Genomic DNA, 23,411 nt, shown 5'->3' with positions numbered 1-23,411 from the left:
AATTTTGTTTATCTTCTGAAAGAACCAGCTTTTAGTTTCATTGATCTTTGCTGTTATTTCCTTCATTTCTTTTTCATTTATTTCTGCTCTGATCTTTATGATTTCTTTGCTTCTGCTCCCTTTGGGGTTTCTTTGTTCTTCTTTCTCGAATTGTTTTAGGTGTAAGGTTAGGTTGTTTATTCGAGACTTTTCTTGTTTCTTGAGGTAGCACTGTATTGCTATAAACTTCCCTCTTAGAGCTGCTTTTGCTGCATCCCATAGGTTTTGGGTTGTTGTGTTTTCATTGTCATTTGTTTCTTGATATTTTTTGATTTCCTCTTTGATTTCTTTAGTGATTTCTTGGTTGTTTAATAGCATATTGTTTAGCCTCCATGTGTTTGTATTTTTTACAGTTTTTTTCCTGTAATTGATATCTAGTCTCATGGCATTGTGGTCAGAGAAGATGCTTGATATGATTTCAATTTTCTTGAAGTTACTGAGGCTTGATTTGTGATCCAAGATGCGATCTATCCTAGAAAATGTTTCCTGTGCACTTGAGAAGAAAGTGTACTCTGTAATTTTTGGATGGAATGTCCTATAAATATCAATTAAGTAGAGGTGGTCTAATGTATCATTTAAAGCTTATGTGTCCTTATTTATTTTCTGTTTGGATGGTCTGCCCATTGATGTAAGTGGGGTGTTAAAGTCTCCTACTATTATTTCCCCTTTTATGGCTGTTAGCATTTGCCTTATGTATTGAGATGCTCCTCTGTTGGGTGCATAGATATTTACAATTGTTATATGTTCTTCTTGGATGGATCCCTTGATCATTATGTAATGTCCTTCCTTGTCTCTTGTAATAGTCTTTACTTTAAAGTCTACTTTGCCTGATATGAGTATTGTTACTCCAGCTTTCTTTTGACTTCCATTTGCATGAAATATCTTTTTCCATCCCTTTACTTTCAGTCTATATGTGTCCCTTGATCTGAAGTGGGTTTCTTTGAGGCAGCATATAGAAGGGTTTGTTTTTGTATCCATTCAGCCAGTCTGTGTCTTTTGGTTGGAGCATTTAATCCATTCACATTTAAGGTGATTATTGACATGTGTGTTCTGATTACCATTTTTCTTAATTGTTTTGGGTTTGTTTTTGTAGGTGTTTTCCTTCTCTTGTATTTCCTCCTTAGAAAAGTTCCTTTAGCAATTGTTGTAAGTCTGGTTGGGTAGTGCTGAATTCTCTTAACTTTTGCTTATCTGTAAAGCTTTTGATTTCTCCATCGAATCTGAATGAGATTCTTGCTGGGTAGAGTATTCTTGGCTGTCGGTTTTTCTCTTTCAGGACTTTCAGTATATCCTGCCATTCCCTTCTGGCCTGCAGAGTTTCTGCAGAAAGATCAGCTGTTTTCCTTATGGGTTTTCCCTTATATGTTATTTGTTGCTTTTCTCTTGCTGCTCTTAATTTTTTTTTTCTTTGTGTTTAATTTTTGTTAGTTTGATTAATATGTGCCTCGGTGTATTTCTCCTTGAGTTTATTCTTTATGGGACTCAATGTGCTTCTTGGTCTTGATAAATTATTTCCTTTCCCATGTTGGGGAAGTTTTCCACTATAACCTCTTCAAATATTTTCTCAGACCCTTTCTTTTTTTCTTCTTCTGGGATGCCTATGATTCGAATGTTGGTGTGCTTAATGTTGTCACAAAGGTCTCTGAGACTGTTTTCCATTCTTTTTATTCTTTTTTCTCTTTCCTGCTCTGTGGCAGTTATTTCCCCCCTTCTGTCTTCCAACTCACTTATTCCTTCTCCTGCCTCAGTTATTCTGCTGTTTATACTATCTAGAGTATTTTTAATTTTGGTTATTTTGTTCCTCATTACTGTTTGTTTGCTCTTTAGTTTTTCAGAGTCCTGATTAACTGTTTCTTGTATTTTCTCCTTTTTGTTATTGCGATTTTGGATCATCTTTACTATCATTACTCTGAATTCTCTTCCAGGCATTTTTCCTATTTTCTCTTCATTTATTTGATCTTGTGTCTTTTTTCCCTTCTCCTTTGCCTATATAGTGTTTCTTTGTTTTCTCATTTTGTCTAATTTATAGGATTTGCTGTCTCCTTTACCTATGCTGCCTAGTAGTAATTCCTCCTGTTTCTGCCCTCTGACCCCTGTGGTGGCGTTTTTCCAGTGTCTTGATTAGGCTTCCTGGTGGGGGATCTTGTGTCTGCTTTCTGGTGTGTGGCTCTGTGTCTTTTCTCTCTGATGAGCAGGGCCATTTCAGGTGGTGTGTTTTAGGGTATCTGTGAGGTTAATATGGCTTTCAGTAGTCTGTGTGCTGATGTGTGGGTTTGTGCTCCTGTCTTGTTTGTAGTTTGGTGTGAGGTGTCCAGCACTGGCAGTTGCAGACAGTTGGACGAAGCTGAGTCTTAGACTCTGATATAGGGCTCTGTGAGATTTCTCTGCAGTTAATCTTCCATGTGTCTGAGGGCTCTCTAGTAGTCTAGTATCCTGGATTCAGTGCTCCCTCCCCAAAGCCTCCTACTTGACTTCTGATGGAATAGTCCAGACTTCAGGGGTTGCTTGTCCCAGCAATAAAGGGGTTTAAAGAAGACTGTCCAAGCCCCAGACTAATGGCAGAGTATTGATTCAAACAAATAGTAAGTCAGGGAAACACATACATGTATAAGACACACAAATATTGATTCCAATAGAATATAAGGCACTAGAAGGACCTGACAGAAGAACCCCAGTATGCCATCAGACAATCAAGGAGAAAACCAACAGAAATTCAAAATGAAAAAAAAAAACAAAAAACCAACCCCCCCCCCCCCCCAAACACAAATCCAGGGAGATTTTGAAAGCTAGGATCAAATATAATAAAGAGCAAGAGTTCCACCAGACAGACTGAATATTCTCAGAACAAAATCAGACAATTGTACTTAGAACTAAGATAAAGACAAAACCTAATAATAAAAACCAAAGCAGTGTATCATCTGGAGAATAAAGCAAGGAAACAGAGCAAACTGATAATATTTCTTATAAGTATTTTAAGATAAAATAAACTAAAAAAGATAGAAGACAGGGCAACAGAAGATTGTAATGTGATTGAAAATATGAAAAGAAAAAGAAAAGAGAGAAAAAAATAGAAATGTATGAAAGAGAAGGAAAGAGGGTAAAGAGATAAAGTTAGCACTACAAAAAACTTAGAAATAGAAATATGTAAGAAGTCTAAAAATAAAAATTGAAGAGAGAAATAGAAGAATAAAAAAATATGTTATACGTGTAGATCCCTTAGGACTAAGATTGTAATTAATTTAGAAAAAACCAAAAACCACACACACACAAACACATATCCAGGGAAATTTTGAAAGCTAGGATCAAATATAATAAAGAGCAAGAGTACAATCAGACAGACTGAAGATTCCTAAAACAAAATCAGACAATTATAATCAGAACTAAGATAAAGACCAGACCTAATAATGAAAACCAAAACAGTGTGTCACCTGGAAAATAAAGCAAGGAAGCAAAGCCAAGTGATAATATTGGTTATAAGTATATTAAGATAAAAGAAACTTAAAATGGATAGAAGACAGGGCAACAGAAGAGCGTAGTGTGAAGGTAGGAGAGATACAGTCAGCACTACAAAAAACTGAGCTAGAAACAGAAATATATAAAAAGGTTAAAAATAAAAATAGAATAAAAAATGTTATAAAACGTGTAGATCACTTAGGACTAAGATCATAATTAATAAAAAAACAAAACAAAACAAAAAACAACCTAGAACTGACCCCAGAATGGACCAGATCAATAGAATTAATAATAATATTTCTGTTTCCTTGAGGTCTCAGCTGTAAGTGTCCTTCTACCCACCTTGGGTTTTTTGTATTACTCTGCGAGAAGCAGAGCTTCCTTTATTGTTCGTCTGTAAGCACCGGTGTGTGGGGAGAGAGAGGGTACAATAGTGGCTCCTTCCCCTGGGGGTGAGTGAGCAGTGGCGCCCTGCCTGGGTCGCAGTGGCTCAGGCGGTGCCTGTTGCAGAGGGACACTGGCGACTCAGGCCGAGAGATCGATTGCAACTGCAGCTCCTCCCTCCTGCTACGACTCCGCTGGGGCGCCCTGCCTGGGTGTCACGGCAGCTCAGTTGGCCATGGGGGTGCCTGTTGCAGAGAGACACTGGCAGCTCAGGGGTAAACAGAATGTCTCCAGGGCTGGGCCACTCTGTGGACTTTTGGCTCTCAGCTGCAGGCACTCTAGGCCAGCCCCGCTTGGGGACCTTTGTTACCCCTGAGTGCTTTAGCCAGGCCCAGAAGGGTGCTTCCTTTGTCCATCACAGGCACCGAGAGAGACACTACACCCACGGCTCCTCCCCTCTGCTTGTGAGTCAGCAGTATCGAGCTGCTGCCATGGCCACCCAGCTTTTCGTGGTAGGCACCCTCTGCTGTGGATTTCTTCCCTCCTGTCCTCTCAGTCCATCTCCCCATTGCCAACAATGTTTCTCACCCTGAACCAGTTCTCCGGTTCCCACGTTCCAGCTCCCAGACCCCCTTTTCAGCTGTGAACCGATGTCTCAGTCCAGACATGCTTAGCCGTGGTGCAGACCCTCCATGTGTTTCTCACTCTTTCCCGTCTGCCACAGCTCAGCCACTTCACCCTCTTTGAACAGTCCCAAATGTCTCCCTTCTGACCCAGGGAAATACCCCATTGAAGAAGGGGTTTCCCCATCAGATAAGTGACATTTCCCTGAATTCAGCGATCTCCCCTCTGTTTCAGATCCCCTTGGCCCGGGGTGTGGAACCCATCCCTTTCCTTTCTTCTCCTCTTCTTTCTCCTTTTTTTTTCCCCTGTCCTACCCAGTTATGTCAGGATCTTTGCATCCTTTCTGGTGTCCGAGGTCGTTTGCTGGTATTCAGCTGGTTCTCTGTGGGAATTATTGCGTCTTTTGGTGTATTCCTGATGCATTTGTGGAGAGGGATGCATTCCACGTCCTTCTACTTCACCGCCATCTTTCTTCCTGATATCATTTTTGAAAAACAAATTAAGATGTATTTAACTACATGCTAGGTGGGAAATAACAGTTAAGTGATTCAGATAAAATTAAAAGACTAACAAATGTGATTTAGTAAAAATTTCAGTTAGTTAAATCTTACTCATGATACATTTTAAGTTTAATCATATTAATAATAGGTGTATATTATTGCATTTGTAATAAGTCTCCGATATACACACAGTGAATTTGCTCATTTTCCTCTGTATAGCAATCATATGTGGATTCTGTATAAGAGGAATCTGAATTTCAAAAGACTTAAGACCACACAGCTTGTAAGTAGCTACAGTGGATTTCTAACTCAGGTTGGCTGGCTTCAGAGCTCCTGCTACTTTCTCTAAGTCATTCTTCCCTTATAAATACATAAAATTTGTAATTAATATGTAAAGCTGTAAACTTTATATAGCTTTAATTATAACCACAATTGTGTTTAATCAGCGCAAAATTTTTTAAAATGTATACGATTAAGATTTTTTTTCACTGATTGAAAATTATTGCAAGAAAGCAGAGGATATGCTTTGTGTGTGGGGGGGGAAATTACATTTTAGGAGTAAATTTTGTATTCCTTTTGTACAACACAGGTGTTGACTACAGGTGTTAAGTACAACAAAAACATTGATACTTCTAGCCCCTTTCCTTCCACAGTGTAGTGGAATACTGAATGCTATTTAATACCTAATCTTCATTTCAAAAGCTGTACGCTGGGGCTTCCTAGGTGGCATAGTGGTTAAGAATCCGCCTGCCAATGCAGGGGACACAGGTTCGATCCCTGCTCCAGGAAGATCCCACATGCCGCGGAGCAACTAAGCCTGTGCGCCACAACTATCGAGCCTGTGCTTTAGAGCCCATGAGCTGCAACTACTGACGCCCACGCGCCTAGAGCTCGTGCTCTGCAACAAGAGAAGCCTCGGCAATGAGGAGCCCGCGTACCACAATGAAGAGTAGCCCCCACTCACCACAGCTAAAAGAAACCCCATGCACAGCAAAAAAGACCCAACACAGCCAATAAAATAGATAAATTAATTAATTAAAAAATTATTTAAAAAAACAAAGCTATACACTCTGATCTATGACGTGAAAAAATTAGTAAATTGTGAGTTTTGACAAAAGGCCTTCATTTAATATAAAATTATAAGCCATGAATTGCCAGCAGACCCTAGGTAAAAGCTTTACTTTGTCATAGATTTAATGCTATAGCATTTATGTGCTATCTTGGTAGAGATTCAAAATAAGTGTAGAAGATTTTTCAACTCTAATATAAAAGTCATTATGATCAGTTTAATTTTTCTGACTTCTATGAAGAGTGAATTTCCTAGTGAAATTCTTACAGTGTTACATTCAGGTTAGTCTTGAAAATATTATGAATGCATAGATAATAATTGCATTTAAGCACTTAAGTTTCTATGTAAGTGTAATTGCATTTAAGATTTCCAAAAATTGTTTTAGAAGCTCCCTATATAGTTAGCCAATCTTAAAGCTTTGCAGACAGTTTTATGCCACATGTACGATTAAAGGAAGGCTTCATGGATAAATGGTTAGCGTATGTTATATATGCAAACTTAAATGTCTTTCTAAAATTTCTCCCCTCCCCCCATTAAATGCACTAATATTGATATTATCCAGGTATTTCTCATAAAGTGCTCTTAACAAAAACACAGGATATGCATCCCAAAACAGCACATTTTGACAATCAAACATCAAACTGCTGTAATAGTATACCCCAAATGATTACTTAGAATTGTTTGTGGATTTATTTTAAGCAGCTTCTATCCCCAACTTGATTATAAGCTACCTTAGGATGGGTACTATGTCATATTGATCCATTTCCTAGCACAGTACACAATAAGCTCTTCATAGTTGTGTCTAACACACTATACTCTCAACACAGAGTATTAGGCTATGGATGCCTGGTTCAGAGATGGATTATAACATAAATTGGTATGCAAATGCCACTTTAGCATTGTGCCTCAGAGTTCAACAAGATTCTCAGTTCCCAGTGTTCCTTTCTTCATAAACAGGCAGATCCCAGACTTGACCATCGTTCCTACCTTCTTTTGTCCAAGAAGTGTAACTCTAGAATCAGTCTTTCTGATCTCAACCTCTTCCTTCATCTCTCATAATAATATTTATTTATATACCAAATGGAGGCTCATCTCTTCCTCTTATTCATTGCAGCCATTCTGGCTTCCCTGGTCACTGTCATCAACCACCTTTGCTTATGTATTCTTTCTCGCATACGCCAGTAGTTCTTAACATTTTAGCATCAAAAATTCTTTTAAATCATCTTTTCATCTCTTTAGTCAGATCTTGTTTCAGATGTTTTTTCAAAGTAAATTTCATTGCAGTTTTTCCCAACTCAAAGTATACATAAGTAGTAAGTAGTAGTAGTAATTATGAGGAGAAAGTATGACTTGTATACTTTGGGAACCATCATCAACACTTCTTTGTTATTTTAATATTATTTTGCTCAAACATATTTACATCAGACTTTTTTTATTTTGGAAAATTATTAAACCACACAGGTTGATTTTATCATAGAGCACTGATTTTATTTTTATTGGTTTTTATTTTTAGAAAGAAAGTACTACTTAGTCAATGTAAACAGAATTGCATTTGTGGAGAGTATCTAAGTAATGTTTCACAAATGTAAGTCCTAAATTCTTAGATGTCTCCCAATTGTGAAAATCCCTTTACAAATACAATCACAAATTGACTTAATGCAGATTGGTCACCCTGAGACTCTTTTCCTTCTTGCCAGTACAGCTGCAATAAAGATACAGATCACAAAGCATTCAACTCTACCAGCAGCAGTCAAAAGGAAACCAACTGCTGCTTGGTGCATGGGTCAGAATCCCAAGTTGGTTGGGATTTTCCAATTATTTTTATTTTGTTACTTTTATCTATTATTTATTATTTTTATATTTATTTTTATAATGTGAAATTAAAGCAAAATAAATTTTTAAGTCATTTGTTATTAATCTTCCCATGTAAATATTTCTGAGGTTAAAAAATATCTATGTGATTTATTTTTCAAAAGCTCTATGTGAAGAAAGTTGTATGTAGACAATATAATGGGTTCATTATGCTGTTTAGTAAATACTTCTGATCTTATTTTTTTAACCCATTTAAGAATGTTAGTTAAACATTTTCTATACTCTAATATCAAGGCAGAATATGGCTATTCTATACCTAAAACCATATACCTGGCTGCTAGAATTCTTTGCAGAAGAAACACACGCAGGTATGCGCGCATGTGCGTGCACACACACACACACACACACACACGTACACTATCTGACTCTAGTTTATTGGGTATGCTAGGTTTAGTTAAGTGTCACCAAATATCCCAATGAAACTTTCAGAGGAAACAGAAATTCACACATTGATCCCACTGGGCCTTATAAAGTGTCACCTCAACAGTTTCATTGGAAAAATCATAATTAAATCTTCAGTTTCATTTGTAGACTAGCCAAAAATAATACAGAGATCCTTTTAGAGATTTGTCCATTTTTCAATGTAAAATAAAACTCTGCTAGTCACTGTGTAAATTCTAAAATTCCTAGGTTTTAGGTTGTCTTCTCTTTTCAGAAAAAAATTTTCATATGTTAAAAAAAACTTCTTAACTCCTGGTTCTATCAAATCTATCATTTTCAATTGCTGGGGGCCTTAGAGCCCAGTCCACCCCTAATAATGGCTAGAGCTTGCACTTGATTACTGAGTGCCCACAGTATGCAGGTACTGTGCTAAGTGATTTACTCAGTTTAATCCCTCTCACTTTAATTCTGTTAAATATGAGGAAAAGGAAGGTTAATGGTTGAATAAGCAGATAAGTGGCAGACAGTGCTCTTAACATCTGTTCATTTGGCATCTTGGGTAGTAAAAATTCTGTTTGTGTAGCTTTCATAGCCATATTTAGTATCACAATTAAATAGTGATGTTTCTCAAATCCTAGTTCTTGTGAAGATGCCATGAAATATGTAAGGATATTTAAGGAGTTGGAAAAATGTTTTTATGTCTCTTTCTACAACTGAATGACATTTGAGGCCTATAAACATGACCAGATAGTGTGTGATCTCTGATGAGAGTTTCAATCACTCTGAGTCTATTTCTCATCTATAAATACAGTAGGTAGAATTAGATGATTTGTAAGAATCTGTTCAAGTTCTAAAATTCATCCATACTAAATCAAGATTTATTAATTAAATCAATATTTATTAATTAAACCAAGCTTTATTAATTAAATGATATATATTTAATAAAAATGGATTTATTATAGCTCTTATGTGCTTTGAAGTATTGTAGAAACATAACATTGACAAAAACACTTCATGAGTGGTTTTAATATGCAGACAATCTAGTCATTAACTTGGAGGAGATAAGGCTCCGCTATGGTATAAAGATGGTTTTATTTGCACGTAAGACATTTACACTAACTTCTGAATCAAGTTGGTCATTCCTAGAGAAAGTCGTATAACTTGGAGTTGTTAATGTTTTGTCTCAAATATTATCTGTTCTTAATGGTTCTCAACTGGGAATAATTTTGCCCCTTGGGGGCACTGACAACATCTGGAGACATTTTTGAGTATCCCATCTGGGGTAGGGTTGCTAGATTTCACCAATATAAATACAGGACTCCAAGTTACATTTGAATTTTCAATCAGAGGTCAATATATTTAATATAAGTATGTCCCATGCAATATTTGGGGTATACTTAAACTAGAATGCTATTCATTGTTTTCTGGGTTTTAAATTGAACTGGAAGTCCTGTGTAGTATGTGACAACACTGAAGTGGAGCTGGGGGTTGCTGCAGGCATCTAGTGAGTAGAAGCCAGGGATGCTGCTAAACATATTACAATGCCCAGGATAGCCATCATCACTCATTTATCTTTAATATGTTCATATTTCATTGCATATAAATATAATAAGAATTATCCAGTCCAAAATGTCAATAGTGCTGAGGGTGGGAATTATGAACTATGTGCAGTCTGTTCCTTCACTTGGTATAACTTTTAATCTCTTAGGTTTTAAATTTTATAATCCTGACCCTGATTTGGTACTTTTCTATCTGAATATGTTTAACCGTACCATTATAGGTGTAAAATGGAGGTAATATTACCTGTCTCCATCTGCCATCAATTATATGATAGATGTACGCTTTGAAAAGTTAATATAAAACAATATCGAGTGATGCTCTCTCTTTTTTTTAAGCTGAATGTCATTCAAATTTTTATAACAGAAGAAGACCCCTTAGGATTATCACTGAAATCGTAATCCATGATTTCATCATGAAAATCAAAGATCCAGAAGAGATTCAGAATTAGGTGCTTAGCATTGGGAATATGAAGATGAATAAGGCAAATATCTTAATATTAAATTACCTAGAGTCTAGAATCCAGAGAAGCAAAGCAGACATGAAGATAAATAAAAAGCTCAATAATTTATGAGTTACTGCTATAAAAATATATCAAAGTCACATACCAAAAAATATATGGTGAATTGCCAAAAAAGCTCAGAACAATGGCATAAATACAAGCCCTCACACTTTTGGAAGACGTAGACTTGTCTTCCAGAATATAAATGAAAACTTTATGGAAGTCCAAGGGATTTATCAAGCTGCTAGCAGAATTAGTGCTGAATTTTCTAAGGCCTTATTGCAAACGCTGTATAGTGCTGTCAGATGTCGAAAGAGATCTCAGTCTTTTTTTTTGCCCTGTCGACGGAAGTAAATTAGAAATGCCACAGTTCTTCTGGCCACTGCCAAGATCCCTGATTTCTGAAAAGAGTTTCTTTCCCTCCTCATCCTCTCAGGGACACTGTAACACCATGTAACCCCATGCCATTTGCTGACACAGAGCTGCATAGAAGGTGTATGAGGAATGGGTGTGGAGATTTGCATCCTTTTCATGTCCTTGACTATTGCTTACACGTATTAAAATGTAGATATGAATGCCGGTATTCACCCCCAACTACTGAATAAATGAGAACAATACTTGACATCAAACATTTGTGTTCTAGTAGGGGAAATAAAGGATCCATATAGTGGCAGAATATGGTAAGCATTGTAAAAAGGAAACGACCATTTCATGGGATGCCAGAGGAGGGGTGCACTTTTAAACTAATATGATCAGGGAAAATAGAATGGAATCCTGTATGTCAAAAACTCTTCATTGGGGTTCCTGGTCCCATTGGAGGTGCAGTGATCCTTGGGAAAGCCTTTTCTATCAGGCACAATCCAAGCAAATACATGTGCCTTGTTCTGTTGCATCCCTTTGTCCTGGGATATAGCTGGAGACACAAAGTCAATTCTAGGCTCTGTAATGAGTTCCCAAACCTAGAAATGTGTAGCAAGATTGGAGACATTTACATTTACCCTGAAGACATGTGTTGATTTTTTTGTGTGTGTTAAATACTTTGAATTTGCTAGTGAGAACTAAATCTATGCTAAATTCGACTCAGGTTGCACTATATTCTCATTTTGTGTCTTTAGCTTCTTTTCAAATTTTTAGCAAAAATACTGTTTTTATTAAATATATATAGAATTGTACAATGTTAATCATGATATTAATTCCATCAAAATTTGTTAGTTCTTTGATATTTCACTTTGTATTTATTATGTCACAAAGGAAGAACCATTAGGTTGGTGTCTTACTATCAGAAAGAACTACATATAAAAAAGGCGAGGTAATGAATTTAAAACAAAATCAACTGTTCATGTCTCATTATTTAAAAACAAAGGGGACTTACTAGGTGGCGCAGTGGTTAAGAATCCGCCTGCCAATGCAGGGGACACGGGTTCGAGCCCTGCTCTGGGAAGATTCCACGTGCCATGGAGCAGCTAAGCCCGTGCACCACAACTGTTGAGCCTGTGCTCTAGAGCCCGTGAACCACAACTATTGAGCCCATGTGCTGCAACTATTGATGCCCACGCACCTAGGGCCCGTGCTCCACAACAAGAGAAGCCACTACAATGAGGAGCCCGTGCACCTCAATGAAGAGTAGCCCTCACTCGCAGCAACTAGAGAAAGCCCATGTGCAGCAATGAAGACCCAGTGCAGCCAATAAATAAATAAAATAAATAAATAAATTTAAAAACAAAGGGACTCCATTAAGAAGAAGATGTAAGGTAAAACTGGATACAATATGTAGGGAATTGAAATGAGTTATTGCTTAGGTACCTATTTTATTTTTATTATTTTTATTACATATATTTTTATTGAGGACAATTGACATACAATATTATAGCAGTTTCAAGTGTACAACATAGTGATTCAACGTTTGTGTATATTGTTGAATGATAAGTGCAATAAGTCTAGTTACCGTCTGTAACCATACAGTGTTACTACAATATTATTGACTCTATTCCCCATGCTATACTTTATATTCCAATGACTTATTTATTTTATAACCAGAAGTTTGTACTTCCTGACCTCTTTCACCCATTTCATGGCACTGCCCCTCCATCCCCACCATAGTCCCTCAACTTCACTCTCACAAACACCAATCTGTTCTCTGTATCTGTGAGCCTGGGTTTTGTTTTATTTTGTTTGTTTTGTTTTGATTTTTAGATTCCACATATAAGTGAAATCATGTAGTACTTGTCTTTCTCTGTCTGACTTATTTCACTTAACATAATATCCTCAAGGTCCATCCATTTGTCACAAATGGTAAGATAGCATTCTTTTTTATGGCTGAGTAGTATTTTATAGTATATGTATACCACAATTTCTTCATCCATTCATCCATCCATGAATATTTAGGTTTTTTCCATATCTTGACTATTTTAAATAATGCTGCAGTGAAGACATGCATATATTTTTGAATTGGTTTTTTAATTTTCTTTGGAGAGATACTCAGTGGTGGAATTGTTGGATCATATGGTAGATCTATTTTTAAGTTTTAGGAGAACTTCCATGCTGTTTTCCATAGTGACTACACCAATTTACATTCCCATCAAACAGTGCATGAAACTTCTCATTTCTTCATATCCTCACCAACACTGTTATTTGTTGTCTTTGTGATAATAGCCATTCTGAGAGATGCGAGATTATATCTCATTGTGGTTTTGATTTGCATTTCCCCAATGATTAGAGATGTTGAGCACCTTTTCAAGTGCCTTTTTTTGTTATTGAGTGTATTAGTTCTTTATATATTTTAGTTATTAACCCCTAATTGGAAATATGATTTTCAGATATCTTCTCTTATTTAAAAGGTTGACTTTTCATTTTGTGATAGTTTCCATTAGTGTATAGAAACTTTTTAGTTTGATGTAGTCCCATGTGTTTATTTTTGCTTTTTTTTCCCTTTGACTTTGGAGTCATATAAGAAAGAAATTGCTAAGACCAATGTCAGGGAGCTCAATGCTTATGTTTTCTTCTAGGAATTTTATGGTTTTAGGTTTTACATTCAAGTGTTTAATCTGTTTTACATTAATTTTTGTATATGGTGTAAGATAGTGGTTCTGTTTCTTACTTTTGTGTATAGCTGTCCAGATTTCCCAACACCATTTATTGGAGAAGCTGTTCTTCCCCCATTGTATATTCTTACCTCCCTTGTTGTAAATTAGTTAACCATATGTGGTGGATTTATTTCTGAGCTCCCTCTTCTGTTCCAATGATCTTTATGTCTGTTTTTTATGCTAATACCATATTGTTTTGGTTAACGTAGCTTTGTAGTGTAGTTTAAAATCAAGAGTGTGATACTTTCGGCTTTGTTCTTTCTCAAGTTTGTTTTTGGCTATTTGGGGTCTTTTGATGTTCCATACAAATTTTAGAATTACTTGTTCTAGTTCTGTTAAAAATGCATTGGAATTTTTATAGGGATTGCATTGAATCTGTAAATTGAATCTGCAAATTGCTTAGGATAGTATGGACATTTTAACAGTGTTAAAATATGAACATACTGATTACTAGCAAGAAGATTGAATCATTAATCAAAAACCTCTCAAAAAACAGAAGTCCAGAACCAGATGCTTCACTGGTGAATTCTAACAAACATTCAAAGAAGATTTAATACCTATCCTTCTCAAAGTCTTTCAAAAAATTGAGGAAGAGGGAACACTTCCAGACTTATTTTATGAGGTCAGCATTACCCTAATACCAAAACCAAACAAGAACAACATATACACAGAAAATTACAGGCCAATATCACTGGTGAACATAGATACAAAAATTCCCAACAAAATATTAGCAAACCAAATTTCACAATACATTAAAAGGATCATAATGTATTAACAATACATTAATATGATCAAGTGGAATTTTTCAAGGATGGTTCAACATTTGCATATCCATCAATGTGACAGACCACATTGTCAAAATGAAAGATAAAAATCATATGATCATCTCAACAAATGCAAAAAAACATTTGACAAAATTCAACATCCATTTATGATTTTAAAAAACCTCTCAACAAAGTGATATAAAGGAGATTCATCTCAACATAATAAAGGCCATATATAACTAAGCTACAGCTAAGATCATACTCAGTGGTAAAAGGCTGAAAGCTTTTCCTCTAAGAACAAGACAGGGATGTCCATTGTTGCCACTTTTATTCAACATAGTATTAGAAGTCTAAGCCACAGCAATTAGGAAAGAAAAAGCAATAAAAGACATAAATTGGAAAGAAAGAAGTAAGAGACATCACTACATGCAGATGACATGATACTGTGTATAGAAAACCCTAAAGACTCCACCAAAAAACTGTTAGGACTAATAAATGAATTCAGTAAAGTTGCAGGACAAAATTAATATACAAAAATCTGTTGCATTTCTATACACTAGAAGCAAACTATCAGAAAGAGAACTCAAGAAAACAATCCCATTTACAATCACATCAAAAAGAAAATATCAATTCCTAGAGTAAATTTAACCAAAGAGATGCAAGACCTATATGTTAAAAACTATCTATAAGACCTTGATGAAAAAATTGAAGAAGACACAAAAAAGTGGAAAGATATTTTGTATTCCTGGATTGGAAGAATTAATAGTTAAAATGTCCATATCTACTTTAAATTGGCTAAAATTCCTATAACTGCCATCATCTTAAAATTATAGAGGAGGGAGGAAGCAAAGAGAAGGACTTTGTTGTAATATTTGCCAGTTTATCCTAGGAATGCAATGCAATGCCAAGGTAGGAATATTACCTACTGTGAGAAAACATCTACATAAAAGGTGTGGATGACTTTAGAGACACAATTTTTTTTTTTTTTTTTTTTAGTTTTCCTTCTCTTATTTTTTTAATTTTATTTATTTATTTATTATTTTTTGGGGGGTACACCAAGTTCAATCATCTGTTTTTATACACATATCCCCGTATTCCCTCCCTCCCTTGACTCCCCCCCCAACCCTCCCTCGAGTCCCCCCCACCCTCCCCGTCCCAGTCCTCTAAGGCATATTCCATCCTCAAGTTGAACTCCCTTTGTTATACAACAACTTCCCACTGGCTATCTATTTTACAGTTGGTAGTATATATATGTCTGTGCTACTCTCTTGCTTCGTCTCAGCTTCCCCTTCACCCCCACCCCCCATGGACTCTTTATTTACTATAGCCCTCCAACTTCCTTTTCCCCTCAGTAGAAGCCTTCTTTTCTTGCTGTGTGGGAACTTGCACATGCCTCACCATGGCTACAGACCCCAATTGCAATTCTCTGCTTTATTTTTATGTAAATTCTGAGGTATTTGTTTTCAAATTATTTATATCCAGATGCATACTAAGTTATTAAATTGGTACTAATTTAAGAGCAATCTTGTGCTATTATGTCTCTCTCTCTCTCTCGCTCTCATTCTAAAATGCTACCTAAAAATACATAGATTTGATAAAGTACCTCAAGTTTTCATCCTCTTTCCCTTTATGTGATTACATCATGTGGCATGATTGTGTAACATTATCAATGATAATATTTGCTTATGTAGGTAACTGCTGCTGAACACTGACACAGTCATGTACCCTGAATTTGATTTAAGACTTAGTTGTTTAAAAATATGCCCAAATGTATTGGGACAAAGTCAAATCTCTAAATTACAATTTACTCTAACATAATAGTAACTATTCTATTACATAAAAGTTTTAGTTAATCTTTCACTGTCTCCTACCAAGAACCTAAATGCCTTTAACAGAAATAAATAGGGTGTCCTTTATAAATTATTTGTTCAAAACATACAATTGGTAGCACAATGTAATAAAAATAAATACTATGTGAGATTTATCTGACTTATTTCATTCCTGAAAGCATACTAGACAGTCCCATGAATAATCAAGGAGGCAGTGAACAAGGAAGCTGGATGATGGAAGAGTACATCCACCAATTGATAATCACTGGTCCAGCCCATAGAATGACTTTTGCATGTTGAATACAACTATTACTATTACTAAACTGTTACTAAAAATGGAAATTTCTCCCTCTCTTTTTTTCGTCTTTGAAATTTACGTTTGCTTTATAAGAGAAACTGTTATAAAGGATATACATTTTTCACATCAATGGTATAAGAAATAGTGGATATTTTCAAGCCTAATTTCTATTCTAGATTTAGCATAGTAGTTTTCAATCCTTTTTTTCCCTTATACACCTCAGTGTATAATAGGCATATTCATTAGTAATAGTAGCTCATTATAGCTGTGGTTCTCAAATCTGGAGAGTGGATCAGTTAAAGGACTTAAGAACCCTTGGGGAAGATTGTTTACTCTGAAAAAAACAATCTGGAAACGTTGAAATGCCCACTCGTTAAGAAGCTGGAGTAGCAAGTTGATAAATTTCCCATAAGGAAGGCAATTTCCCACTTAAACGTAAAATTTCTAGTATCAATAAGGTTATTCTATAAATTTCCCTACATCTATCCACATTCCCTATGCCCATATAAATTTAATTATTAGCTTCCTATATCTACTATTTGTGGAGCTTTGTCAATAATAACAGAATATCTCTCATTTTGAATAGCTTACAAAACATTAATACAAGTTGCAAAGGATCAAAATAGACTATGGCTTAGTATTATTCATTCTTTCTTCAGAATATGAAATAAGTATTCATTTTAGTCTAAGCTATAGAGACATTCCTTTAGATTTTGATATTTTACAGACATTGGTAAATTATGTTCTTCATTTAAACAAGTTAATAAGTTTACTCAGGGTAGCCAAAAATATACTCAATCATACTTTATTATTTCTGCTTTGCTAAAAGGTATTCTGTGCCACTAGTGAACAGACCAAGCCCTCACATTACTTGTCTTCAATAAAACATTATTATCTTTTGGCATCCTCTTGCACTAGGGGAAATAAAAAGTCACATGTGGAGAAGTTCTAAATGCTAGACTGAAATGATCCTTGGAGGGCAATTTTTATCCTCCACGGAAGTATTGCAGACTTCTTCCATTAGCATAGTCCCAGGGAGCAAAAGGTTAGGGAACTGGGACTGCCAACTATACCTGAACACATAAGTCAACATTTCCTCCAAGCAGTGAGGGAGTGTGAGAGTGCACCCACATGTGCATTAAAGTATCTGAGACGAGAAACAACAATTGTAATATTTTACATTGCAATGTACTGTACAGATGGTGACATTTTGTTTGCGGTTGTAGGGAACAAAGGAAGGCAGTTTCCAGACTCCCCCCCCTCAACACCTACCATTTGGCATAGGATATGGGAAGCTGAAGAAAACGGAGGGAGTTTTGCCTCAGTTGAAACAGCTGGGAAACAGATGGAAGCTGATGTGCAATTTGCCAAAAGCCTCATCCAAGGCTCTCACCCATTTTCTACCAAAGAAAAGCTAGTCAGGTGATAGTAGTGGAACCTTCAGGGTCAGCAAATGATGGACTTTGAAAAGTGCAGGGAAAAAAATTCAAAAATGTTTAAAATCCAAGATTATAGGAAATAGTCCAGAAATGCAACCCCAAGGAACATTTTTTAAAAGGAAAGAAAATGTGGGAGCATCATGGGTGGAAACCACAACAGAATCACAGATCCAAGGATTAAAAGTGTCCACAGAAATGACATTGGTGCTACTTCAGCTACATTGACGTTCTCTTTTAGGTAATGAAATCATACCCATTCTTTGTCATGTTAATTTCAATATAACTCTTCCGTTTGTGCTTATTGTAAGTGTAAGTGCACAATTCACATCGTTTTAGTCACTGGACTTCACTTTGTGAGCTACTTCGTTTTGGAATTCAGGCACTTGGTAAGTTGCTTTTGGATATAAATGTTGAATTATAGCCAGACTTTTATTGAAGTTCAGTCACTGGATGTATAAACCTTTTCTTGTATATTTCTAGTTCCAGTGGGTATGCATATAGATCCACTGCATGTAACCCTTCTTCCAAGCACTGGCCCAAGTTTTGTATGTTTATGTGTGTCTGTAGCGTTTTTGAAGTACTGTTGAATACTGTGAAAGTTGAAAGAAATCGGTTTCAAAAATAAATACAACTTAGTAGGCTTTGCTCAATATGAATTTGTTCATTCATGCTTATATAAGGGAATGTGTTAACCATGAATCATTCAAACTGAATTGCTCATGAGAAAAACTGCTCTGGCTTTGCTGTCAGTTTCCAGAGTTGCATTACTAAAGGGAAAAGAGCATTGTCCCCACATAAAGAATAATCAGCCACAGATTTCAGATTGAACATGGCTCCAAATTGGCAAAAATACTTTTGATTCACGTGAGAACATGAATCCTTGTGAGAGGGACTTATCTGAATATTCTTGGGCCGTGACTGAGTTTGCCTCTGCCAGAACAGCCGATGGAAAAGTTAAAAAAAAAAATCATCGGAAAGTTTTGTTCACACAATACCAGAAAAGCAAAATACACCAAAGGTGTGGAGGTTGGCAAATCTGTAGCTAAAAAAAGTGGATAATGGACTGCAGGTTCCACTTAGAGCCAGGTAAGTTGGCATTGTGTAAACACAGCCTACCTGAGAACTCACACATCATCTAATATGTAACTCACCTGGTCCCAGTGGCTTACCATAAAATACAGTCAGCCAGTGTCTCATGTATTACAAAGCACTTTTCACACTGGATAAAGCCCTGCCTGCCCTGCCAAGGTGGGGAGCCAGTCAACACGGGGGTACTAAGCCCAGAAATGTGGTCTGTGAATTCTAAAGAATTTCTGACAGTGCCAGTGCACAAATCATGCCCTGTGATCCCTCAGAGGACAAGTAATGGCCAAATGTGCCAAAATTTTGATGCAAGCCTATTGCCACTGCTGCTACTAGACCTAGAAAATTTTACATTTGGTCAGCTTAGATTCTGGTAAGAGTCAAATCAAAACTGTTTACATTAGAGCACCCTGTCTAGTGGATTTCCATCATGCAGACCCCTCCTGACTTTAGTAACACTTCCCCCAGCCAGACAGAAAAGAAAAGAACACTAAAAACAAAAGCCCTGATATTTTTGTATGTACCATATTTAAGTATCATTGGATGAAGAAACAGGTACTGCTTTAAAAGATCCTTCATAAAGCTGTACCATACTACATTTGTCAATTAAAAAAGTCTGTCTTTGTAATCTGATTGACCATCATTTTTCCTGTCATTTATTTCATTTGGCTTCATAGAAGAGTTCATTGTATCACTACCTGATAAGGGCATCACAATTTATGTGTACATGCTCAAAAAAATTAGAAAACTGAAATAATTTTTGAGAGAGTACAGAAATGCCACTTGATCTTGATTATGTTGATATTTCACTGAGATAAATTTGACATGAATTATTAGAGCTGGTATGATTACATTGTATATGTAGAAATTTTTTTTTCCATTATAGACAAACATTCTGTTCTTCAGTATGTTTAGAATGTCTTCTAACCTACATCTCAGGGATGTTATGAGGATAAGTAAAATAACTATGTTAGTTAACGTTTTGAACTCTTAGAAGAGAAGATGGCATGATATGCTATAAAGTATTATTTTTTTACAGAGCATTGTAAGATTTGGTGTTTGGGTAGTTAATGTTAGGTGTTGTGCATCCTATTTTTTATCATGTATGTAGTGAAAAAACATTTAAAACTCTGTTCATATTTTGAGTTAAATGAGCAAACTTTTATATTCCACATTGCACTATTATTCAAAATAAGAGCATTGCTATAGCCTTCAAGGACACTACACTTAAATAGAAATTAAAAGGCCAATAAATACACACACACACTTATGTATGCTTAGTCTGAGCTTGAAGTGACTTTTATGGTCCAGTTGCTAAATATTTGAATTGCTCAAATAGTCACATACTGAGTCACCACTATTTTTTAGGATCACTCTGTTCAATCATACTTAAACCTCAAGAATTTATATTGAAAAACTTTTATTAGAAGAAATTTTATGTCTGAATAGTTTTAGATATAAAATTATTTTCTGGAGGGCCTTTGGTTTACCTGATTATTATAATAGCATGTTAAGAGCAGTTAAGTTTTTTTGTTCATATTTCAAAAGAAGAAAACTAGACACTTGCCCAGTCAGGCTGTGAGTCACTTGGAGGCACATTGGAAAAAAAAAGAAATTTATCTCACCCTGTTGAGTTGAAGTAAGTCTTACTGTCTTCAGTCTCTATTTTTACCATGTCTAACACAGTACCTGGAAAAGTAGTTACTCAGTAAATGTTTCTGGTATGAATGATATGATTGAATGTGTTTAAATGAATGAACTAAGTCTAATTCTCTCTAACTTTATTTTTCAGACTCCCAGGAAGGAAATTACAAGTCAGAGGTCAACAGCAAACCCAGGAAGGAAAGGACGGCTTTTACCAAAGAGCAAATCAGAGAACTTGAAGCAGAATTTGCCCATCATAATTATCTGACCAGACTGAGGCGATATGAGATAGCAGTGAATCTGGATCTCACTGAAAGACAGGTAATGTCGGACATTGTCATCGTATGATATTTTTAAGTGCTTTGGGTCAACAGTCTTCTCCCACCATTTTTGAAATATCTAGATCTGTGGTTCTTAAATATCATTGGGAAGACCGATTTTCTCTTTCATGATGAAGTTTTTGCCCAGCAAAATGACAAAATTAAGGAAGAATAAGATAGGTTTTAAAGAAAACTACACTTATTCAACTTAAGGAATCATCTTTTGTTCTGTTATTTTTTTGGTTTTAAAATATTTCTTTTATATAATGATGGCATATGGAGAGGAATTTTGCTTGCTTATATTTTAAAATCTCCTTATTTTGTATAATAGAAATTTGGCAGCCCCATGTTAGTTCCTCTATTGCTCAGGACAGGGTTTATGTTGCAGTAACACATTAACCCCCAAACCTCAATGACATAAGAAAAAAGTTCATTGTTTGTTTACTCTCCATACTAGCTTTACAAGTCCAGCATTCAAAATAATCACTCAGGGACCCAATCTGACCCTCTGGCATCCTGACATGTGGTATCCTTGGTAACCACAGGAGGTAAGAAAGAGTTGGAGTTTCATGCATTGACCTTTAAATGTTTTCACCTGGAAATGACCCGTGTCACTTCCGTTTACACTCTAATGTCTGGAAATAGTCAATGGTACCACTTAAATTCAAGGGAGCTAGGAAGTGATGGGAGCAAGAGCACACAGAGCATTGGTAAATATTTCTGCCCCATTACTCCAAATATTTTTGAAATTGTATTGGTCTCAGAAATTCAAAATTCTGGTACCCAAACATTTAGGGAACATTTTGAAATTATTAGTGATCTGTGGCCACCAATTAATAAGACCTAAATAATATTTTTAATTAATTACTTTTTAGGCCCTTTCTTGGATTTTATTTGAATGGCAAATGATTTGCTCCAGTAGTGTTCCCAGAGCACTCCTTGTATGGATTCTGATTTTTCCTAGGAGAATCTAGCCTACTGATGTCTAATAGTTGCTAATCTTTAGAAAAACATTCCTGAAAGGCAAATGCAAATATCTTTATGGACAGTGCAGTTATGATTGGCACTCTTAGGAGTAGAGTCTCATTTCCGCTTTCACTGTATGCACCTCCTCTAGGGATCCCACTGGAACCAAAGAAACATCAACGGGGTGTGGGCAAACGAATGCTACCTTAGGAGAGCAAGTTATACAAATTCTTAAATCATCTGCTCTCCTTCTGTTAATTTCTGCATTTCAGCTTTTAGAAGGATAATTTTAGGTAGTGAAAATATACAGAGGAACACTTTTATGTGGTTTTATTTATTGGCAGTTTATATTTTATTACATATTATGACTAGTACCTAAGTTATGGAGCACAACATTTTCCTTCCCTTGAACTCCACATACAAAGTTCCCTCCATAAGTGTACAACATTTGGCATGCTGGAAAGCAGGATCAAAAATCTACATCGTCAGACATCTGTTTTTTTGCTTTTATTTTTTTTTTAACTGGAAACAGAAAAAAAAAGAGGAATGGAATTTCACATTAGTGTTTTTGTATAGAGACAGTGAACTCTAGGAAATGAAACTATATTTTAAATGATACATAAAGGAAGTAGGAAACCAGGGTTTGCTTGTAATCTACAGAAATGATGGGATGCATTACTGTTCTTAGTCAAGAGAAAAGTCAAGATCTGTGCTTTCTTTTCTGGGAATGTTGTATGGTTATCTGTCATTATCTGATCATAGAGCAGAGGCTTCTCTTTTGGCTAAGAATAATTTCTTTTTAGGAGAAATTCTGTAAATTTGGTTTGGGAATTTTGAAGGTATTTTGGATATTTCTTCTTTCTTCCTAACTGACTTGCCATTCTCGGAAAAGAATTATAAGCTGTTATATGTAAAACATATATGTATATATATATGTATATATATATACACACACACTATATACACAAACACACACAGAATTTTAATCTTTTTTTAAAAGGGTCCCTTTAAAATTTTGTATCAATTAGCCTTTGCTGTGTAACAAACTACTCAAAAGTCTTAGTGGCTTTAATAGCAACCAACATTTAATTTGCTCAAAATTTTGAGGGTCAAAGATGTTGACAGGGCTCAATTAGACAGTTCTACTTCTGGCCTTACCTAGAGCCCTTATGGAACTATAGTCAGCTGGTGGGTAACTAAGGATTGGTTGGTGTAGGCAGCCTCACCTGGGACAGCTTGTCTCTGCTGCATGTGTGGTTTCATCTTCTAATAGGTCCTTGGGATTCTTCAAATGGTGGTAGAAGCATTTCCAAGAGTATTAGAGGAAAATGACAATGTACAAGGGCTTTCAAAGCCTCTGTTTGCGTCATATTTACCACTGTCCCATTGTCTAAAGTGAATCATATGACCAAGCTCGATGTCATTGTAAGAGAGGACCACCTATGGGAGTGGATACATGGAAGGAAGCGAAATTTTTTGAAGGTCATTAGAAAGAAAATCTAACTATAACCTCATAAATGGAAAAAAGCAATGACAACAGCAACAACAATAAGAAACCCTGAGAGATAATTAGGTTTTCAAAGAATTGAAAATTTGGTATTATG

The 23,411-nt window shown here is 35.8% G+C and overlaps 1 protein-coding gene across 3 annotated transcripts in view; it reads left to right on the top strand.

Moving 5' to 3' along the window:
• Positions 1-23,411, top strand: part of MEOX2 (mesenchyme homeobox 2) — a 74,800-nt gene that overhangs the window by 37,944 nt on the left and 13,445 nt on the right. For 2 of the 3 annotated variants that reach the window (XM_057730201.1, XM_057730202.1), the window contains exon 2: positions 20,670-20,842. In XM_057730201.1, the coding sequence (XP_057586184.1) occupies positions 20,670-20,842 (173 nt within the window). Of the gene's footprint in view, positions 1-20,669; positions 20,843-21,298; positions 21,390-23,411 lie in introns of all 3 variants that reach the window. The other variant, XM_057730203.1, reaches the window with a different exon arrangement.

Source organism: Hippopotamus amphibius, chromosome 4, assembly GCF_030028045.1.
Source record: "Hippopotamus amphibius kiboko isolate mHipAmp2 chromosome 4, mHipAmp2.hap2, whole genome shotgun sequence".
NCBI classification, from domain to species: Eukaryota; Metazoa; Chordata; class Mammalia; order Artiodactyla; family Hippopotamidae; genus Hippopotamus; species Hippopotamus amphibius.
This window is presented reverse-complemented; position numbering and strand designations above follow the sequence as displayed.